The sequence below is a fragment of the Labrus bergylta genome, chromosome 7 (genome assembly GCF_963930695.1).
Source record: "Labrus bergylta chromosome 7, fLabBer1.1, whole genome shotgun sequence".
Classification (NCBI taxonomy): Eukaryota; Metazoa; Chordata; class Actinopteri; order Labriformes; family Labridae; genus Labrus; species Labrus bergylta.
Genome location: NC_089201.1, coordinates 15,051,764 through 15,068,315, shown reverse-complemented (window position 1 = coordinate 15,068,315; position 16,552 = coordinate 15,051,764). Strand labels below are relative to the sequence as shown.

Sequence of the window (16,552 nt, the reverse complement as noted above, 5' to 3'; positions counted from 1 at the left end):
GTTCACTCCAAGCGGAAACCTCCGGTGTTGAAAAATGAAGCCGATGCTGAAGTGCAAAATCCTGCAGTTCGTCGAGTTTGTCCGTGCTGTAAATAAAGGTCAACATGCAGTGACCTTTTGGGCTGAAACATGAAAAACAGCAGAATGGCCCTTTGAATTCAGGAGCAGAGTGTGTTTTAATGGAGCCCCCGCTGACTGAGCCTCAATAAGTGATGCCGCTGTGTATTCATCCCACAATGCATCATTAATGCTAATGGAGGCTCTCCACTATATCTTCATGCAGCGGCTGCTTTAATAAACCCTGTGTGTGTGTGTGTGTGTGTGTGTGTGTGTGTGTGTGTGTGTGTGTGTGTGTGTGTGTGTGTGTGTGTGTGTGTGTGTGTGTGTGTGTGTGTGTGTGTAGGTAGGTAGGTAGGTAGGTAGGTGTGTTTGTGTGTTTGTGTGTTTGTGTGTGTAGGTAGGTAGGTAGGTAGGTAGGTAGGTGTGTTTGTGTGTTTGTGTGTGTAGGTGTGTAGGTGTGTAGGTGTGTTTGTTTTATGTACCAACAGGTGAAATAAATCAGAAGTCCGTGGCACACAGAAAATAGCTTTACTATATTTCATTGTGCTGCTTATGAAAAATGGAGAGCGGTTAGAACAATGAGCCTCCGGATCCCCGGCTGTAACAGATGGCTGACGTCAACATTTACAGTCTACGGTTGGATCAGAAAGTGTTGATGAGTCTCTCTGGAGAGCATTACAGAAAATATAAACTTTGCAGTTCTATTCGGGAGATGTTGTTGCTCTCTCTAAAACCCCAAAGTAATCAGGCAGGCAGCGCTCAGACACTCAGGACACTTTAAAGACTGTGATGATGTGTGTTTAAAGAAGTCCGTAAAGCTGTGTTGTTTGTGCTCAGTTGTGTAGAAAACAAAGCGGAGCTCCTCTCTGACGGTTAAACCTGCAGCGCTGCGATAGCGTCAGCGTCAGCTCTCGGACAGGTTTGTATTTACAGTAAAGCCCTGTAATTTGCAGCCTGTCGATCTGACTGACATGTACTGCCGTCAGACCCCGCGCCGTCCGTCTTCCTCCGTCCTCCTGCTCCTCCTCTGTGAATCCTGATGAGGCGTCCGGCGGCGATCGGCCCGACACACCGGCCTTTGACTGAAGTGAAATCAATCAGGCCTTCAACGTGTCTCTAAAGGACCATTATCCAGCTCGGCTGGGTCTGTCGGGCCTGTCTGTCTGCTGCAGGATCTATGACCTGATCCGCCTCTCTAATTCACACAGCACAGATCGCTAACTCAACTCTGACAAGAAACCCAACAACAGGAAGCAGAGGAAGGTCAGGATTTAAGGTCCAGACTGGAGCAGTTTAAATCTCAACAAATATACAGCCTGATGTTTGATCTTAAATCTGCTCCATCAGCTGCTGGTCAGGTTTTTATGTCCGCCTGCCTTCTACTGCCTTCAACTTTAACGTCTTTAAGAAAAGAAACAAGACAAAATGACAACAATTAATTTCAGTCAGTCAAAAAAGAGAGAGTGTTAATTTGCTTATCAAAAGTTAAATCAGAGTGTGATGAGCTGAGGTTGTGGCTGGTTGGGGGATATCATGTGTGAACTTGCTAACGTTTGCCTGAGTAATAATCAACAGAAGATGATTGAGACTGAATTCTAAATAAATCTGAATTTTGATTTGAAAAAAATCTTTTCTGTTTAAAAGATAAATAAATTCAAAGTGTGTTCAAACGATAAGATGTTAAATGTCAGTTCAATCAGGAGAGACTGAATAAAGAAGGAGTGAATAACGACTGTTATTTATTATAATAGGTAACATGGAAACGAGTCTTAACATAAGGTCTTTGGCGCTTGGACTCTATGGGGTGGTTTATGCGTTTGGAACTTGTCGATTATGATCAGCAACAGAATAAATCCCCCCCCATGGAGTCCAGATCATGGTGGTGTTGGTGAAGCTGCTGACTTGTTGAGATCGCATGTGTGAAGAATTGATGAATGATGAATCCACAAAGACGGGCGGTGGAGGGGCAAACGAAACATAAGAACAAGGCAGAGAAAGAACTGTATTTAAAAGAGGGAGCAGAGTGAGGATAAGCTGACAGTGAGGGAGGAACGTCAGGTGATTGGTTATGTGGGATGATCATCCAATGACAGCCCCAGAAAATGACAGCAGAGAGACTGACAGCAGAAATGTGAGTGAGAGGGATGAATGAGAGATAGACCTCATAACTGAACTCACTATGTTAACAGTGGCCAAGAAGAGACTGAACATAATCGCTTTTGTTTTCCACACACAAAATAACCCTGTGTTCTTAAAGATATGGATTGCAATTTGTTGCTGTTGTTGTAAGTTTGACTTGAAAAATCTGGTCTGGTCTGAAATGTCCCCCCCCCCCCTTCCCCCTGTGTCTCCACAGATTCCTCAGATCAGCTACGCCTCCACGGCCCCGGAGCTCAGCGACAACACGCGCTACGACTTCTTCTCCCGCGTGGTTCCTCCGGACTCCTACCAGGCTCAGGCTATGCTGGACATCGTCACGGCGATGGGCTGGAACTACGTGTCCACGCTGGCCTCCGAAGGAAACTACGGAGAGAGCGGCGTCGAGGCCTTCGTCCAGATCTCCAGAGAGACGGGTAGGAAACCCCATGCGGATGAAAGTCAAATCGACAAAGTTTGTCTCGTTATGGAGGTCAGAGGAGAGGAGCAGCTGATGGCGTGCGTTTAAGCTGCAGGTTGTCACAGCGGCTGTCGTCAGGCTCGCCGCCCGTTGATGAGTGAACAGGAGGAGAGGTCGTGTAATTGACTCTGGATATAATTAAAGCAGAAAGTCGACGCTGTTTTCTCCTCGGCCGGTCACTGTGAGGCAATCAGTCCTCGCTCGCGCTGATTAAAATGTTATCGCTCCCAGACGAGCTCCGACATTAATTAGATTGTAAGAGCCGTGTTGAAATTCATCAGCGGAAACAGATATATGTAGGAGAGCAGTGTGTGTGTCTGTGTGTTTGTGTGTGTGTGTGTGTGTGTGTGTGTGTGTGTGTGTGTGTGTGTGTGTGTGTGTGTGTGTGTGTGGGGGGGGGGGGGGGTGGTGGTTGAGTTCAGGTTCAGTCGTTCTTCTTGTCTCTCGTTCTCCTTGTACCATGATAAGTTACTCCTGGAGAACAATAGAGGATTTTCAATTTTGAGACGGTTTTAAAAACATAGCACACGACACAAGGCAACAATTTGATTTTAGATTTGAAATACAGTAATAAAGACAACACACCAGATAACTCAGTGAAGACCAAGCAGCAACCTCAGGTGTTTGAAATGAAGCCAATGTGGAAGTGTAAAATCCTGCAGTTCTTCAAGTGTCCACTAGAGGCTGGCTGCAGAAGCACCGGAAGTCACATACACAATTCACACCACAGGCAAAAAAGCCGTTTTTACAGCAAAAATGAACATGTTTACAACCTGGTACAAAACACAAAATAGGTCTGATTAGTATTTGATTTTGAAAACAATACCTGTTAGTTTCAAAGTTAGGCGCGTAGCTGACATGATTGGCAGGTGGGCGCGATGTAATGGTTCATCAAGAGGCTTAAAACCCGCTTCAGTTCCAGCTCTCAGCCTGTCGTTAGGTTGACTGAAAGTTAGACTGAGACAGCATTTCCAACATGGCGGCTGCTGCAGATGAGCCTCCAGAGCCCCCTGCAGGAACAGATTGATGACATCACCCAGACTTCATCCATTTATTGAATTTATGAAAAACCCTTCAAGTTTAATTGAAAAATGAACTAGTAATAGAAAGAATACACATTAGCTACTTAGACAGGATGCTTTGTGAACCAGTAAACATTTTTATTCCTGCTGTAGAAACAAACATTTTAAAAATGGGACCTAATGAGGATTCCTCAGCTTTTGCAGCAGGCCTCTAGTGGACACTCAAGGAACTGCAATTTTTTTACACAAAAAAATTTAGCTTCATTGTCAAGTCTGGAGGTTGTAACTGGAAAACAACATCAACCGAATATTAAACCATCAGTATGAGGGCATCTCACAGGACAGTCTACAAGTCAGCACATGGAAAAAACACAAAATGCACACATTTTCTACTTTGCAAATAATAGATTTTTAGATCGTAGTTTTGCATATCCCCATTGATCTTGAAGTCATCTTTAAGAGTAGCTTTCTTTTTAATATGAAACTCTGCAAACTCGCCTTAAAGTTGACACAAAATGTGTCTTTAGAGGAGGGAGGGCAGTATTTACATTTCAGTACATTTCAGAGGTAAGACTTAATCAGACCTACACATGTTTTTTTTAGCATCACTGTGTTGATATGTCTGATCACTAATGAGCAACATGTAGCATCTCATGTGACTCCTCTGACTTAATTTATAAACACAGAAACCGTTTCTTTAGTTATGATGCTGGATGTCCAAAACTCCCCCAATAACATCACAAAAAATGTGAAAAAACATTTTAACAGTTTAACCCAGTATGTTGGCGGTGAAATGTTTAACGTCTACATGTTTACCTGTGCATGTGACAGTGCGTAAATGGCGGCAGCAGCAGTAATCATGAAGAATGGCTGCGATCGCCGCGTTAAACGCGTCAGATTAATAAGGAGACGCTGTGCAGAGAGCAGCTGGGGCTCCTCAGTGGGATCAATGAGCTTTCATCTCCGCTGCGGCTGTTGTCTGCACACACATAGAGGAAAACACACACACACACACACACACACACACACACACACACACACACACACACACACACACACACACACACACACGCACACGCACACACACACAGACTGCTGCACACATGGAAAAGGCTCATTAGCAGCCTGAATATGTATTTATATCAACAGGAATGAGGTCTGACGTTGTGGAATCTCTCGTCGGCTGCACGGCTCACCGAGTAAAAAACTCAGCGATCAGAGGAAGTATTGATCAGAGCTGAAGGCTGATTAGCTTTAATGAATGTGTGTTTGGAAAGAACTTCTTAACGAATAAACTGTTTCCTGGATGTAATGATCTTCTCTTAATTATTGAACCCAACAGAAGGTGATCTATGAATGTTATTTATTACTAACTGTAGTAAGAGACGTGTTGAAAATGTTGAGCTGTTGCTGTAAAACGGCTCTTTGTGTTGCAGTAATAACGAGATTTAAATGTCTTTAACTTAAACACACTTTACACCTCAAAGTGTGATGCCAGGTGTAAGTGGAGTTTCTGCCACGTGTAGAAGTCAGTAGCCCTGTTCAGACGATTGTTTCAAGCCTCGAGATTTCAGCTCCTGTGACGTTTGGCCTTCAATCTGAAAGTTGTGGACGCATAATGGAGGGACGAAGTGACCCCGCCTCTGCACCGTCTTCAGAGGTAGTAACAGAGGCGAGACGGTATCAGCGGAGCAAGCGGGGTGGGGGGGGTGGGGGGTGGGGGGTTTCAAATAAAGAAAGAGGACCCAGATACAGACAATGACATTAATAAAGAGAAAGGCAACAAACAGCTCGCTGAATAGATATCCAAAGGAAAGTGACAGTCAACACTCTGAGTGGGGTTAAAGTAAGACGATGAAACAAAGACTTACAAGACATACTGTAGATAGAACCATGCAGTAGACTAAGGGAGGATCACACAGTGACAATATCAGGAAAACACACAAAGAAAAGGGCTCAACACCGGGCCTAAACTCGTCCAGGGTTTACAGGATAGCTAGCCTATGTCAGCAGCTGTTGGAGATGAAGACTGAAGTTTGAAAATCAAACTAATGTGGCTAATGTGTTGAAAGAACATTAGCCAGAGCTCGGAAGCCCGCTGCTAATCTCTGCTGCAGGAAGTCCAGGCTACGTTAGCTGCTACGAGAATCACACACCTGGATATTTGGAAAAGACTTAAAATGGATTGTGGGGTAATGTAGCCAGCCTGTAACAAGAAACAAGAATATCTCAGAATATAGAGGACTATGTTACCGGGTCTATGCGTTGATTGGGTTCGATTTCTAGCTAAAAAGCAGTGAGTCAGAGTTTACCAAAATGCTAAATCTGTTCAGTTATCTTTTAAGTGCTGTGCAGCTTTTGTGAGTGTCAGTTTAATTGCAAGAAGAGGTTTTAAGCAGAACTGCAGATCCTGGAAGTATGCTTTTAGGATAAAAGAGTATCCTAAAAGCATACTTCCAGGATCTGCAGTTCTGCTTTGCCACCTCTGAGTTTACCACCTCTTGGCAATGCCTGGAAGAAGGCATTATGGCAGGATGCACCATCTCACTTCACAATGGCAATAGAGGTTATCATCCGTGCCTCAAAGTGGGTGGTTGGTGGACGCCTCACCTCAGACCTGCGTCTCCCTCCTCTCAGAGCTTTTATGGATGACATCACTACTCTGACTTCCACCGCCCCGTGCACTAGGAGGCTGCTTGGAAAACTGCAGGAAAATATCATCTGGGCTCGCATAAAGATAAAACCATCTAAATCACGCAGCATTTCTATTGTCAAGGGAGTACTGTCTGACATTAGATCCTTCATTAGGGAAGACCCAATCCCAACAGTATCCGAGAAGCCTGTCAAAAGTCTGGGAAGTTGGTATGATGCATGCCTGAAAGATAAAGACCAGATACAACAACTGCAGAACGATATTGGTAGTGGTCTACGGGCTATTGATAACACCCAGCTGCCTAGAAGGTTAAAGACCTGGTGCTTACAGTTTGGCCTATTTCCTCGGATCCTGTGGCTCCTTACAATCTATGAGGTCCCAACCTCAACAGTGGAGAAGCTGGAAAGAGGGGTCACAGGTTACATCAGGAAGTGGCTAGTCACACGCTGCCTCACTTCCATAGGCCTCTATGGAGATTTTGCCCTTAAACTACCCTTTGCCAGTCTCACAGAGGAGTTCAAGTGCGACTTCAAGTGAGACTTCAGTTGACACTGAATGAATCCCGAGACGCAGTGGTGAGGAAAAATGCACAGACCCTGGCAGCAGGCTGCAAATGGAGACCAGCCAGAGCAGTGGAGGAGGCAACAGCTGCCCTTAGACATGCAGACATTGTGGGGCATGTTCAGCAAGGAAGAGGAGGCCTTGGGTTGACAGCTAGTCGCCCAACTTGGAACAGAGCCACAGCTCCAGAAAAGAGGAAGATGGTGGTGGAGGAAGTACGCCACCAAGAGGAAGTGACAAGGTGGGCCAAGGCAGTCTCCCTTGGCCAACAGGGACAGTGTAGAGAGGAGGAAGATCAGCTGGAAGGACCTTTGGGACATGGAGGCAAACCGACTAAGCTTTATCATTAGAGCTACGTACAACGTCCTTCCAACACCGGTTAATCTTCAGCAGCGGGTGGGTGAAGATCCAGGCTGGGTCCTCTGCTCCAGGCCAGCCTCCCTCAAACACATACTTACAGGGTGTAAAGTCAGCCTCACCCAGGGACGTTATACCTGGCATCACAATAATGTCCTTAAATGCCTTGCCTCCGCCCTGAAAGCAAACAAGCATCCACCAACTCCGCACCACCATCAGACACTAACACCCTGCAAACTACCATCTTTGTCCGTGAGGGGGCCAAAGGAACCAGGAGCAGACCCACTCCTCCGGAAAGTGGCCATCTTCGTTTAGCCCATGACTGGAAGATGCTAGTTGATGTTGGTCGTCGGCTCGTATTTCCCCCCAAGATCGCAACCACCTCCCTGAGGCCTGACTTGGTACTCTGGTCTCCTTCTCTTAGAAAGGCCTTCATTGTTGAACTCACGGTACCCTGGGAGGACTCAGTGGACAAGGCATATGAGCAGAAGCAGCTACGTTATGCCAAGTTAGCAGCAGAAGCACAACTCCGCGGCTGGAACACCGAAGTTCGTCCTGTGGAAGTGGGGTGCAGGGGGTTCGTAGCGACATCTACAATGAGGTTGCTCAGAGACCTAGGAATCAGAGGTCAGATCCTGAAGGCAGCAACTAAATCTATGTCAGCGGAAGCAGAGAGAAGCAGCCAGTGGCTGTGGATGAAGAGGCAGGACTCCTGCTGAGCCCCAAGGTAGCAGTCCAGGTTGACACAGAGGGGGGTGTTTCTGGGACGCCAGAATTCACCGTTGAGCCCTCCTGAGACGTCGTGGGCTTATCAACGAAACGTTGAGGAAGGAGGGTGCCCACTTGAAAACCCCTCTATGTCTACATTCCCCAGCTAGGTACAATCTTATTAGATGCTTGCACATAAGAGATTTTTTACATCTTGTCCTGTGTTTCTGAAATCTCAAAGTATAGTTAATACAGGAGGACATGAAGGAACATGAGGACATGAGGAACACAAATTGATAAGGTAGAGGAGGATGGGATATAGAAGGAAGATGTAGGAAAAAAGAAAATTGACAAGAAAATGATGCAGGAGAGGAAACTAAGCTGGGGAAGAAAAGAGAAGAGAGAGGAGGAAAGGATGCATTTTTGGGAGGAAAAGAGGATAGGAGGCTATACAGAGCAGACAAGAAAACAATGTTTCAATAGAGGGGGAAAGGAAGAAAGACGAGGTAAGGTTGTGGAGAAGGAAACAAGTGGGGATAGAGGAGGATAGGAGGATGTTTAGAGAAGGAAAGGAGAAGATTGAGGAGAAAAAGATAGGGAGAATTATATAGTGCGAGGAGAGGAGGATGTATAAGGGAAAGAGTAGAGGAGTTAAAGAAGTGACGATGGAAACTAGTTGGGGTATATGGGCGGGAGAGAGATTAAATAGAGGTAAGGACTATGAAGATAGGTTGACGCATAATTATTCTGAAAGAGGAGGTAGTGGAAACAAAAAAGCGAGCTGGGAAATGAGAAGCAGCAGGTAAAGAAGAGGAGCTGGAAGTAGACATGTGGACACACAGCAGGAGGAGTTGGTGAAAGAGTGAGAGGAGGAAGTACATCTCGTCCGGAAACGTTCTACTTTCTCCTCTTATGATGTCATCCTCCCGGTGTGAGGATCCAGCTGCTGAGACTTATGACAGATGTTCCTGAAGTATGTAACTTGCAGCCGACAAGAGACCTGAGCTAATCGCTGCAACATAACACAGCATCGCCACCGCCGCCTCCCGTATCCCGTCTCCATGGCAACAGCTGCAGATCTCCCTGCAGCACACTGAGGAGCTCACACACACACACACACACACACACACACACACACACACACACACACACACACACACACTAATACAAACGGTCATCTCCCTCTGAATTGAGTCCTGTCAGCAGGTCAAGGTGTGTTCACCTGCAGAAGGCGGAGCTCTGGCACAGCTAACAGGTAGGGAGAGACACTTGGCCCTCTGTGATGTCATCAGCTGGTCCTCGGGGGCTGCTGGGTGATCGTTCCACCTTTTAAAACTGATTTTAATGATTTTACACCTGAGGCCAGGAGGATTTGGGAAAGTGCACTCGAAGCTGCAAGAGTGAGAAAGTCTGCCCTGACGATGTCATAATAAATTTAATCAGGTTCAATAAAGTTGACCGACATATTTGTGGGGTTCAAGGAAAGATTAAAAATATGTTGACATCATTGTTGTGCAATTTAGACAGCGTGTAGAAGTTTGCCTGCAATTTTTGATAACCATAAATTACCCAATGAGGGGTGACCAGGAACTATTTTTGTGTCGCCCTGGTATAGCAACAGGTATCAGTTGGGTTTTAACTTGTATCATACCAACATTTAAGATCCTGGTATCATGACAGCACTAATTGCAGTCATTGTTTGATCCTGATGAGCTCCTGATGAGCTTTGTTTTGTTCATCTCTTTTCATCCTCCAGATGTTAATCGTCTCCTCTGAGCGTCTCTGTGCGTCTCTCTGCTGATCCTCCAGGTTCATAATCGATTAGAGACACCTGGAGCAGAGAACTCTGCAGCAGCAGCTGAAAGTCTGGATGCTCACACCAGGCTTCCTCTTCCTTTTGTTTCTGTAATGAGCCCAGGTGGCCTGACTTGTAGGTGTCTCTGTCCACCAGGCCGAGCTGAGCCGTGCCATGCTGAGCTGTGTTGAGGCCAGCTGGCTCATGACAGCAGCTTTCCCAGAGAGCCGAGTCACTGACCTCTCTGACAGGGAGAAGCTGTCTCCGATTACAGGAGCGTTTACATTATCACTGAAAACGAACTGAAATTGTTTTTCCTGGACGTTCTCTTGGATCAGAGTTCACAAACATTTTTGTAAGAAATATCAAAGTGTGTTTCAATAATGGTTTCCTCGGCTCTTTAATCCCATTAAGCAGAGATTAAACATCTTTCTTGTCTGTTTGCCTTTGAAGTGTTTGAACTCTCTGCATCAGCTGCAGGCTTTTCCTCCTCTGAGGCCTGAACCCGACCTCCTGCACGCTCAGCTGATTCACACCCACACACACTGATACACACAAACAGACACTCTGCTGCTTTTCAAGCTTTATGAGTGAAATATCATAGACAGGAAGCAGAGGAATGTGACATTTTCTGACCTGTCATTCGGTCGCATATTTTCATCTGATGGACTTTCAATCAGAGTGTATGAGAGTGTGTGCCTTTTCTGTGTGTATTTACAGTCATCTAGTAAACCTATCACCTACATGCTCTGGACAGCAGGTGTTCAGAGGATAAGAGCCAAAGTGAAAGTGTTTTGCTGTATCTTGCCTCTTTGAACAACAGCTTACTTCCTCTGGTGAAGCCAGGGGTGAGCGATAAAGGGAATCCAGCCACATCTTGTTTTTTTCCTCCCTTTGCTTTTTTCTGACAGTCTGACAGGAAACTCTCAGAGGCAGGAATGGAGTTGGTATTGAGAGATGTCCAGAAGCAGATTGTTAGCTGCATTCACATGTAGATATCTATTAAGGAGCGTTGATTAGAGATTCATTGTTGAGGAGTTTAGGGATTGCATTGTGGCCATTATGTTCTGTCGCATGTGTGGATGATTTTACTAGTGTTGCAGTCAAGACCACACTAAAAGAGACCTAGACATACCCGAGACCAGAGTGCTCTGAGAAAGAGTCAAGACCAAGACACTTAGGGATCAAGACCGAGTCAAGACCAAGACCTTAAATATCACAGAAAAATCATCATCTTGTGTTTAGGCGGCTACAAATCAAATTATGAATGAATTGAAGTTATTTGTTCTTTTAGAAAGAGACGTTTTCCTTCTAATCACAGTGATGATGTGGCAAAATAGCCTTTCACTGGGTGTCTTGTCTGCCCATTCTGAGACCGAGATAAGACTGAGTAAGAATGCTTTCGATTCCCAGACCTTCACAAAGTGGCCTCGAGGCCAGTCTTGAGACCAAGACAGATTACAACACTAGATTTTACACATCTGTACTGTTAACGGGAACAACATGACTTTGATATCCAAATCCGGCCCGCACCAATAGATGCTACATTTTTATGGCTGTGACCAACGTTCACATGCACACAGAGAAACTGCACACAGAGAAAACCACGTCCATGTAACCAATAAAAAAAAGCTGAAAACATTCAGAGCCAGAGTTTGGATTCATGAAGTTATTAAATCTCTGGTTTCACTTTGTAAAGTCGGGGAAACGCGGCGAGGAGAGCAGCAGGAACCCCACTGGTAGAAAAATGGCTTCAGGAAACATTCAGGGACCCGCTGTCAGCTGGGAGAACTGCTCTCACGGAAGTATTTTCCTCTCTATAACTGGATCCCGCTGTGAACACTGAACTCACAGTTTGTGCTCTGAAACAGGAGGGGGGAGAGTTTGTGAAGTGAACGAGCCGCTGGAGTGAAACAGAGCGAGAGACAGAGAAAGAGAGGAGGATGCAACATCTTATTCCGCACTCCTGTGTCTGTTTCACCATTGTCATTATTATTAATTATCATCCTCGTTACCCGGGTCATTACTCCTGCAGTGGCGACAGCTCTGCGGACTCCCTACAGGACCACAACCCATCCAGAATCTTTCTGAGCCCGGGCTCATGACCTTTGTCCTCCTTTATTCCGCTAATATAGTAAACAATATCATCCCTGTGCTCAGCGATGGATGGTGCAATGGCGCAACTACCGATGGCGCAACCGGTGCAATGTAGCCGAGCCCACACCCTTAGTGCGGTGCATAGCAACCAGCAGTTGATTTATTATTACTGATGGTAAATGAGCGCTGTGTAAGGTAGGAACATCCAATTCAAATGTCGTTAATGACAATGGGCGGAGTCTTCCTGTAAGTGTATCTGATGCTGTCATCCATCATGTGTTGGCATACATGAAGCTTCTGTGCTTTTCTTCATGGTTATTTATTTCATTCTCATCAATCCACAGTGTAAGCTGCCTGTTAAATAAAGTGTTTTGGATGTTTGGTAGTTGAATGAAACCCGGCTGAGGTGGTTTGAAGCCGGCTGTTGGATCAGTGTGTCTGCTGTCCGTGGTGCTGATCAGAGGCTGGTTTGGATCACAGCTTCATGATGTTTTTCTGCATGTTGACATGAATCATCTGTTCAGGAATTGTCTGGAATGGCTGTGTGTGTCTGTGTTTGTGCAAACAGGTGTGCGCATCTGTTTAGGGAAAGGGGGAGGGTCCAATTAATTTAATTAATTTGCACCAGGTCCCTAAAATAACTACTTCACCATGCTGCTGTTGTGGTTCCTATTCAGCAATCAGCTCTAAGTGTCTTTTATCATTTTAAAGATGAAAGCAGATGTTAGGAGAGAAAGTCTCTACTCTCGCTTTGATGATGAGCAACAGCTTTTCATGCCCACCTCGGCTGCTCTTTAAGAACATGCCCACCCAGAGGCTCACTCAAATTTCCCTTTGACCGCAAACAGAGCTGGCCAATCAGAGGAGAGTGGGCATGTGTGGAGGGGGGCCTTAAGGAGACAGCAGCTGAAATGAAGCGTTTCAGGAAGAGGCTGAAACGAGGGATTTTACTGACGCTAGTTTAAGGTAAGCAAGGACATCTTGCAGTGTTACTCAATAGGTGTCACAGACTGATTTAAATAATGGTGAAAGTAAGTATAATAGATCTCCTTTAAGGTTGTACGTGTTCAAAGAGCTGGGTCTTTACCTGTGTGGACCTGGATAAAGGGGATCAGGTAGGCAGGAGGTTTTGTAAGCAACTAGCTGATGGGTTTTAGGTTTTTGTGGTTGATTTTGACAAACTAAGAACAATTCAAATTCTCAGAGAGCTCAGTGATGGAGGAACTATCTAGTTGCTCCTCCGGTTTAGCTGACAGTGGAATAAAAAGTCCATGTTCTTTCTTTAAAACAGAAATATATATTTTTAAAAAGAGCCTTAACTTTATTCACTCAGAGAGGAGAGAAGCAGCAGGACTATTTCAGAGTAAAACCAGACACTTCCTCGTCACTGTCCCGCTCTGAGGCGCAGCCCCCCCACCAGCAGACCTGGATGTTCCCAGCAGGAGTGGTGGGCAGACAGCGAGCTGACTCCTGTTTGAACTCCTCTCTGACTGAGGATACGCCCGCCGCCATCTCAAAGCTAAAATCCTGCTCCACAGCTGTTTATTACCCGCTCATCTCTGAAACCTTGTCACTGTTTGTCAGGGAGCAGCCTCTGGTTTGTTTGTTTGTTTGTTTGTTTGTCTCTCCAGTGATATTTGTTGTCGCCTCGAGCCTGACAGGAGAAGATCTATGAGGACCTGAAAAGTTATTTCAACCTCAGAAAAAAACTCAAAACAAATAAGGAAGAAGATAAGAATTCATCTGTTCGACGACCTGCTTCCACGGATGTTAGATACAGGAAACGATCATTCAGTTTTTTTGCATTTAAAAAACGTTTTTGTCTGGCTTTTATTTTGTAGTTTGTTCTGACTTAAGCGAAGGGTACTTCACTTCCTGGCACATGAGGTGTTCTTTTCCGTCACTGCGGCTGCAGTAAGACGCTGCAGTTGCTTAACAGCGGTGCGCCCAAAGGGACAAAACAGTACACAATTAATTATAAGAAAAGAATGTGTTAGCTTTTGAGCTTTATTGCATCCCAATTTCTGCATTATCTCATACAGCCCTACTAAATATACATTGTTACTTTTGTTTAAAGGAGCAGTATGTAACTCTGACACCTAGTGTTTAAAATGGGTACTGCAGTCCAAATTCTAAACATGGTAGAGAGCTGTTGCCCCCCGCCCCCTACTCTCCAGAGTCGATGCTCACACAGGTTGTCATGTGGTGGACACTGAAGCTTCAGTGTTTAGCCAGCTCTGCATCGGTCTGTAAACCTTTCTGCATTCTAACCTCTCTCCATTTTTCAAAAGCATTTCCAATATTGATCCTAGTTTGAGCACGTTTCTGCTCGTGGAGCTTATTAGAAACATGCAGAGGCTTTTTAGGTCGGGTACAATCACTTCTATCTGAACCAGTTCTCTTGCATGCTTCCATCGCTGCAACACCTGTTGACCTGATAACTGCTCTCATATCTGGCAAACCGAGGGGCGTCCAAAACGGCTACGTAGGGGTGTCTTAAAACCGCCTACCTTCTCTGGTCCAAACAAATCCAGAGCATTCAGGATCAGAATCTAAAGTTAGAAGGAGGACATACTATGGCTGCTGCATTGTTGTCAGAGAAGCCAGCACTTCAACATAGCATGTTTCCTTAATGTCTGATCATATAGTAAGGTCACTTTATAATTTCAGTCAGCATATATCTTACATATGAGACCTTTAACAACATTTAGGTGTCTATATGAAGAAAAGACAGGACTAAACTGAGAATGTTCATGTCCATACAAGCTGCAGAAATTTTCCGACTGTGAGCCACTTAACATTTTTGTCTTTGTGGAAATAAGAACGAGACTTTAATCGATTAACTTTTTTTTGGAGACAACAAAGCCGCCAAAGCTTGAAAATGAGAAGAATGAAAAAAGATTTGAGTATTAAAGACTTTTAAAAGTTCTAGTTTCCAGTTTGCTGAGGGCTTTTGTAGCTTGTGCACTTTAATATGAGTTTTGAAATATTCAGTTTTTATCCCCTGGAGTTCTTCTCTTCGTCAGACTGAACATGTTTTAGTAATCCAAACAGAACTTTATTCATACATCATGTAGGGACGAGTATTCTTCAATGCTGCAGTGGGGCTTCAACACTTTAATACGTTTAATAATATTTTTAATTATTTCCAGTCAAAGACAATGAAGGGTTGGGATACAATAGCTTCACACGACTTTTTTTTTAGATGGATTTATGACATTTTCATTGGAGTGTGAGTGTGTTCAAAAAGCAAAATAAATAATGTTTATGACCCTGAAGAGTTTTAGAGTAAGGTTTAAAATATTTATTGCATAATCATTGTAAACATTTAGACACATTATTTGTTTTATTAACAGGATGAAAAGTTAAAGGAGCAATATGTAACTCTGACACCTGGTGTTTAAAATAGTTACTGCAATTTAAATTCTACACATTGAAAACCGAGGCATGTGGGGGTGCTTTTAAACCACCTACCTTTCTGCTGCTCTGAACGAGACGTTATGAGAACTTTACGAGACTTAGCCAGATCCTGACGTCGGGTTCTTACGACATATCAGTGCAAGGCATGGAGCAAAGTTATAGGACACACTCACCCTGGCAGCTCTTTCAAGGATACGCTCACCCAGAAGCTCACTCATTGGAGGAAAGTGGGCACATGGGGAGGGGGGAGGGGGGTCTTTAAAGAGACAGCAGCATAAATTAACAGTTTCAGGCAGAGGCATAATAAACAACATGTTATTTGCATCAGATCCATAACACACCAGAACCTATTTATGTAACATTTTACACAAATGATGATTATTTTTTATATCCCAAAACTCAGTGTGATTGCAGCTATTCCTGTAACAAAGATTAGTTTTTGTCAAAATTCCCTTACAGATGTAAACACTGCTGTCAGATTGTTGCTTTCCCAAAGCCAGATCATTATAGCTTCTTAATGGGCAGCAGTGTAACCAGTTTGCAACCACCAACAGTAACGCAGCCAGCTCGGTGTCAGGCTTGCTGCCTAATGTTTACCTGAACATCTTGCCAACGTGTAAAAGCCTATCCAATATTTATAATTTTTTTTATATGTAATTTAAGTTACATAGTGCAGTAAACAAGCGAGCAGAGCACTCTATGGACACGGGACAAGTATCACTCTCCCTGTTGAAAGTTGTAGATCAACCTTTTTAAAGGTCACATATTATTCAACTTTTCAAAAAGTTCAAAGAAGTCTCAGAGCTCCCAAAACATGTCTGTGAAGTGTCTTGTTCTAAATCCACTCGGATCCTGTATTTGATCATGCCTATAAACCCCTCTATTTCAGCCCTGATCAGAACAGGCTGTTTCTGTGTCTGTACCTTTAAATGTAAATGAGCTGTGTCTGACCACGCTCCCTCTCTGGAAGGGCTTGGGTGTCTCTGGCTTTCTTGCTTCATGCCCTATTGTTTACGGTGAGAAGGCAGACTCAGAGGGCAGAACAAACACCTAGCTGTGGGAGTGTCACCCACCTGGGGGATTGGTTACTGCCCTCTGTGATGTCATGAAGGGAAAATCTCCAAACGACCTGTTTGAGCACACATTTTCTGAAAAGTGGAGCAGGCAGAAGACGGAGAGGATGGACTTTTCTCATCATTAGGGGGTTTGTAGACAGACTAGGGACACATGTTAGTGTTACAGAAACATGATGAAGTGGATTT

At 44.6% G+C, this 16,552-nt stretch overlaps 1 protein-coding gene across 2 annotated transcripts in view; it reads left to right on the top strand.

Moving 5' to 3' along the window:
* The window catches only part of grm8b (glutamate receptor, metabotropic 8b), a 128,583-nt gene that overhangs the window by 46,256 nt on the left and 65,775 nt on the right, over positions 1-16,552 (top strand). For both annotated transcript variants that reach the window (XM_065956853.1, XM_020635000.2), the window contains exon 3: positions 2,417-2,633. In XM_065956853.1, coding sequence (XP_065812925.1) covers positions 2,417-2,633 — 217 coding nt within the window. The remainder of the gene's footprint in view (positions 1-2,416; positions 2,634-16,552) is intronic.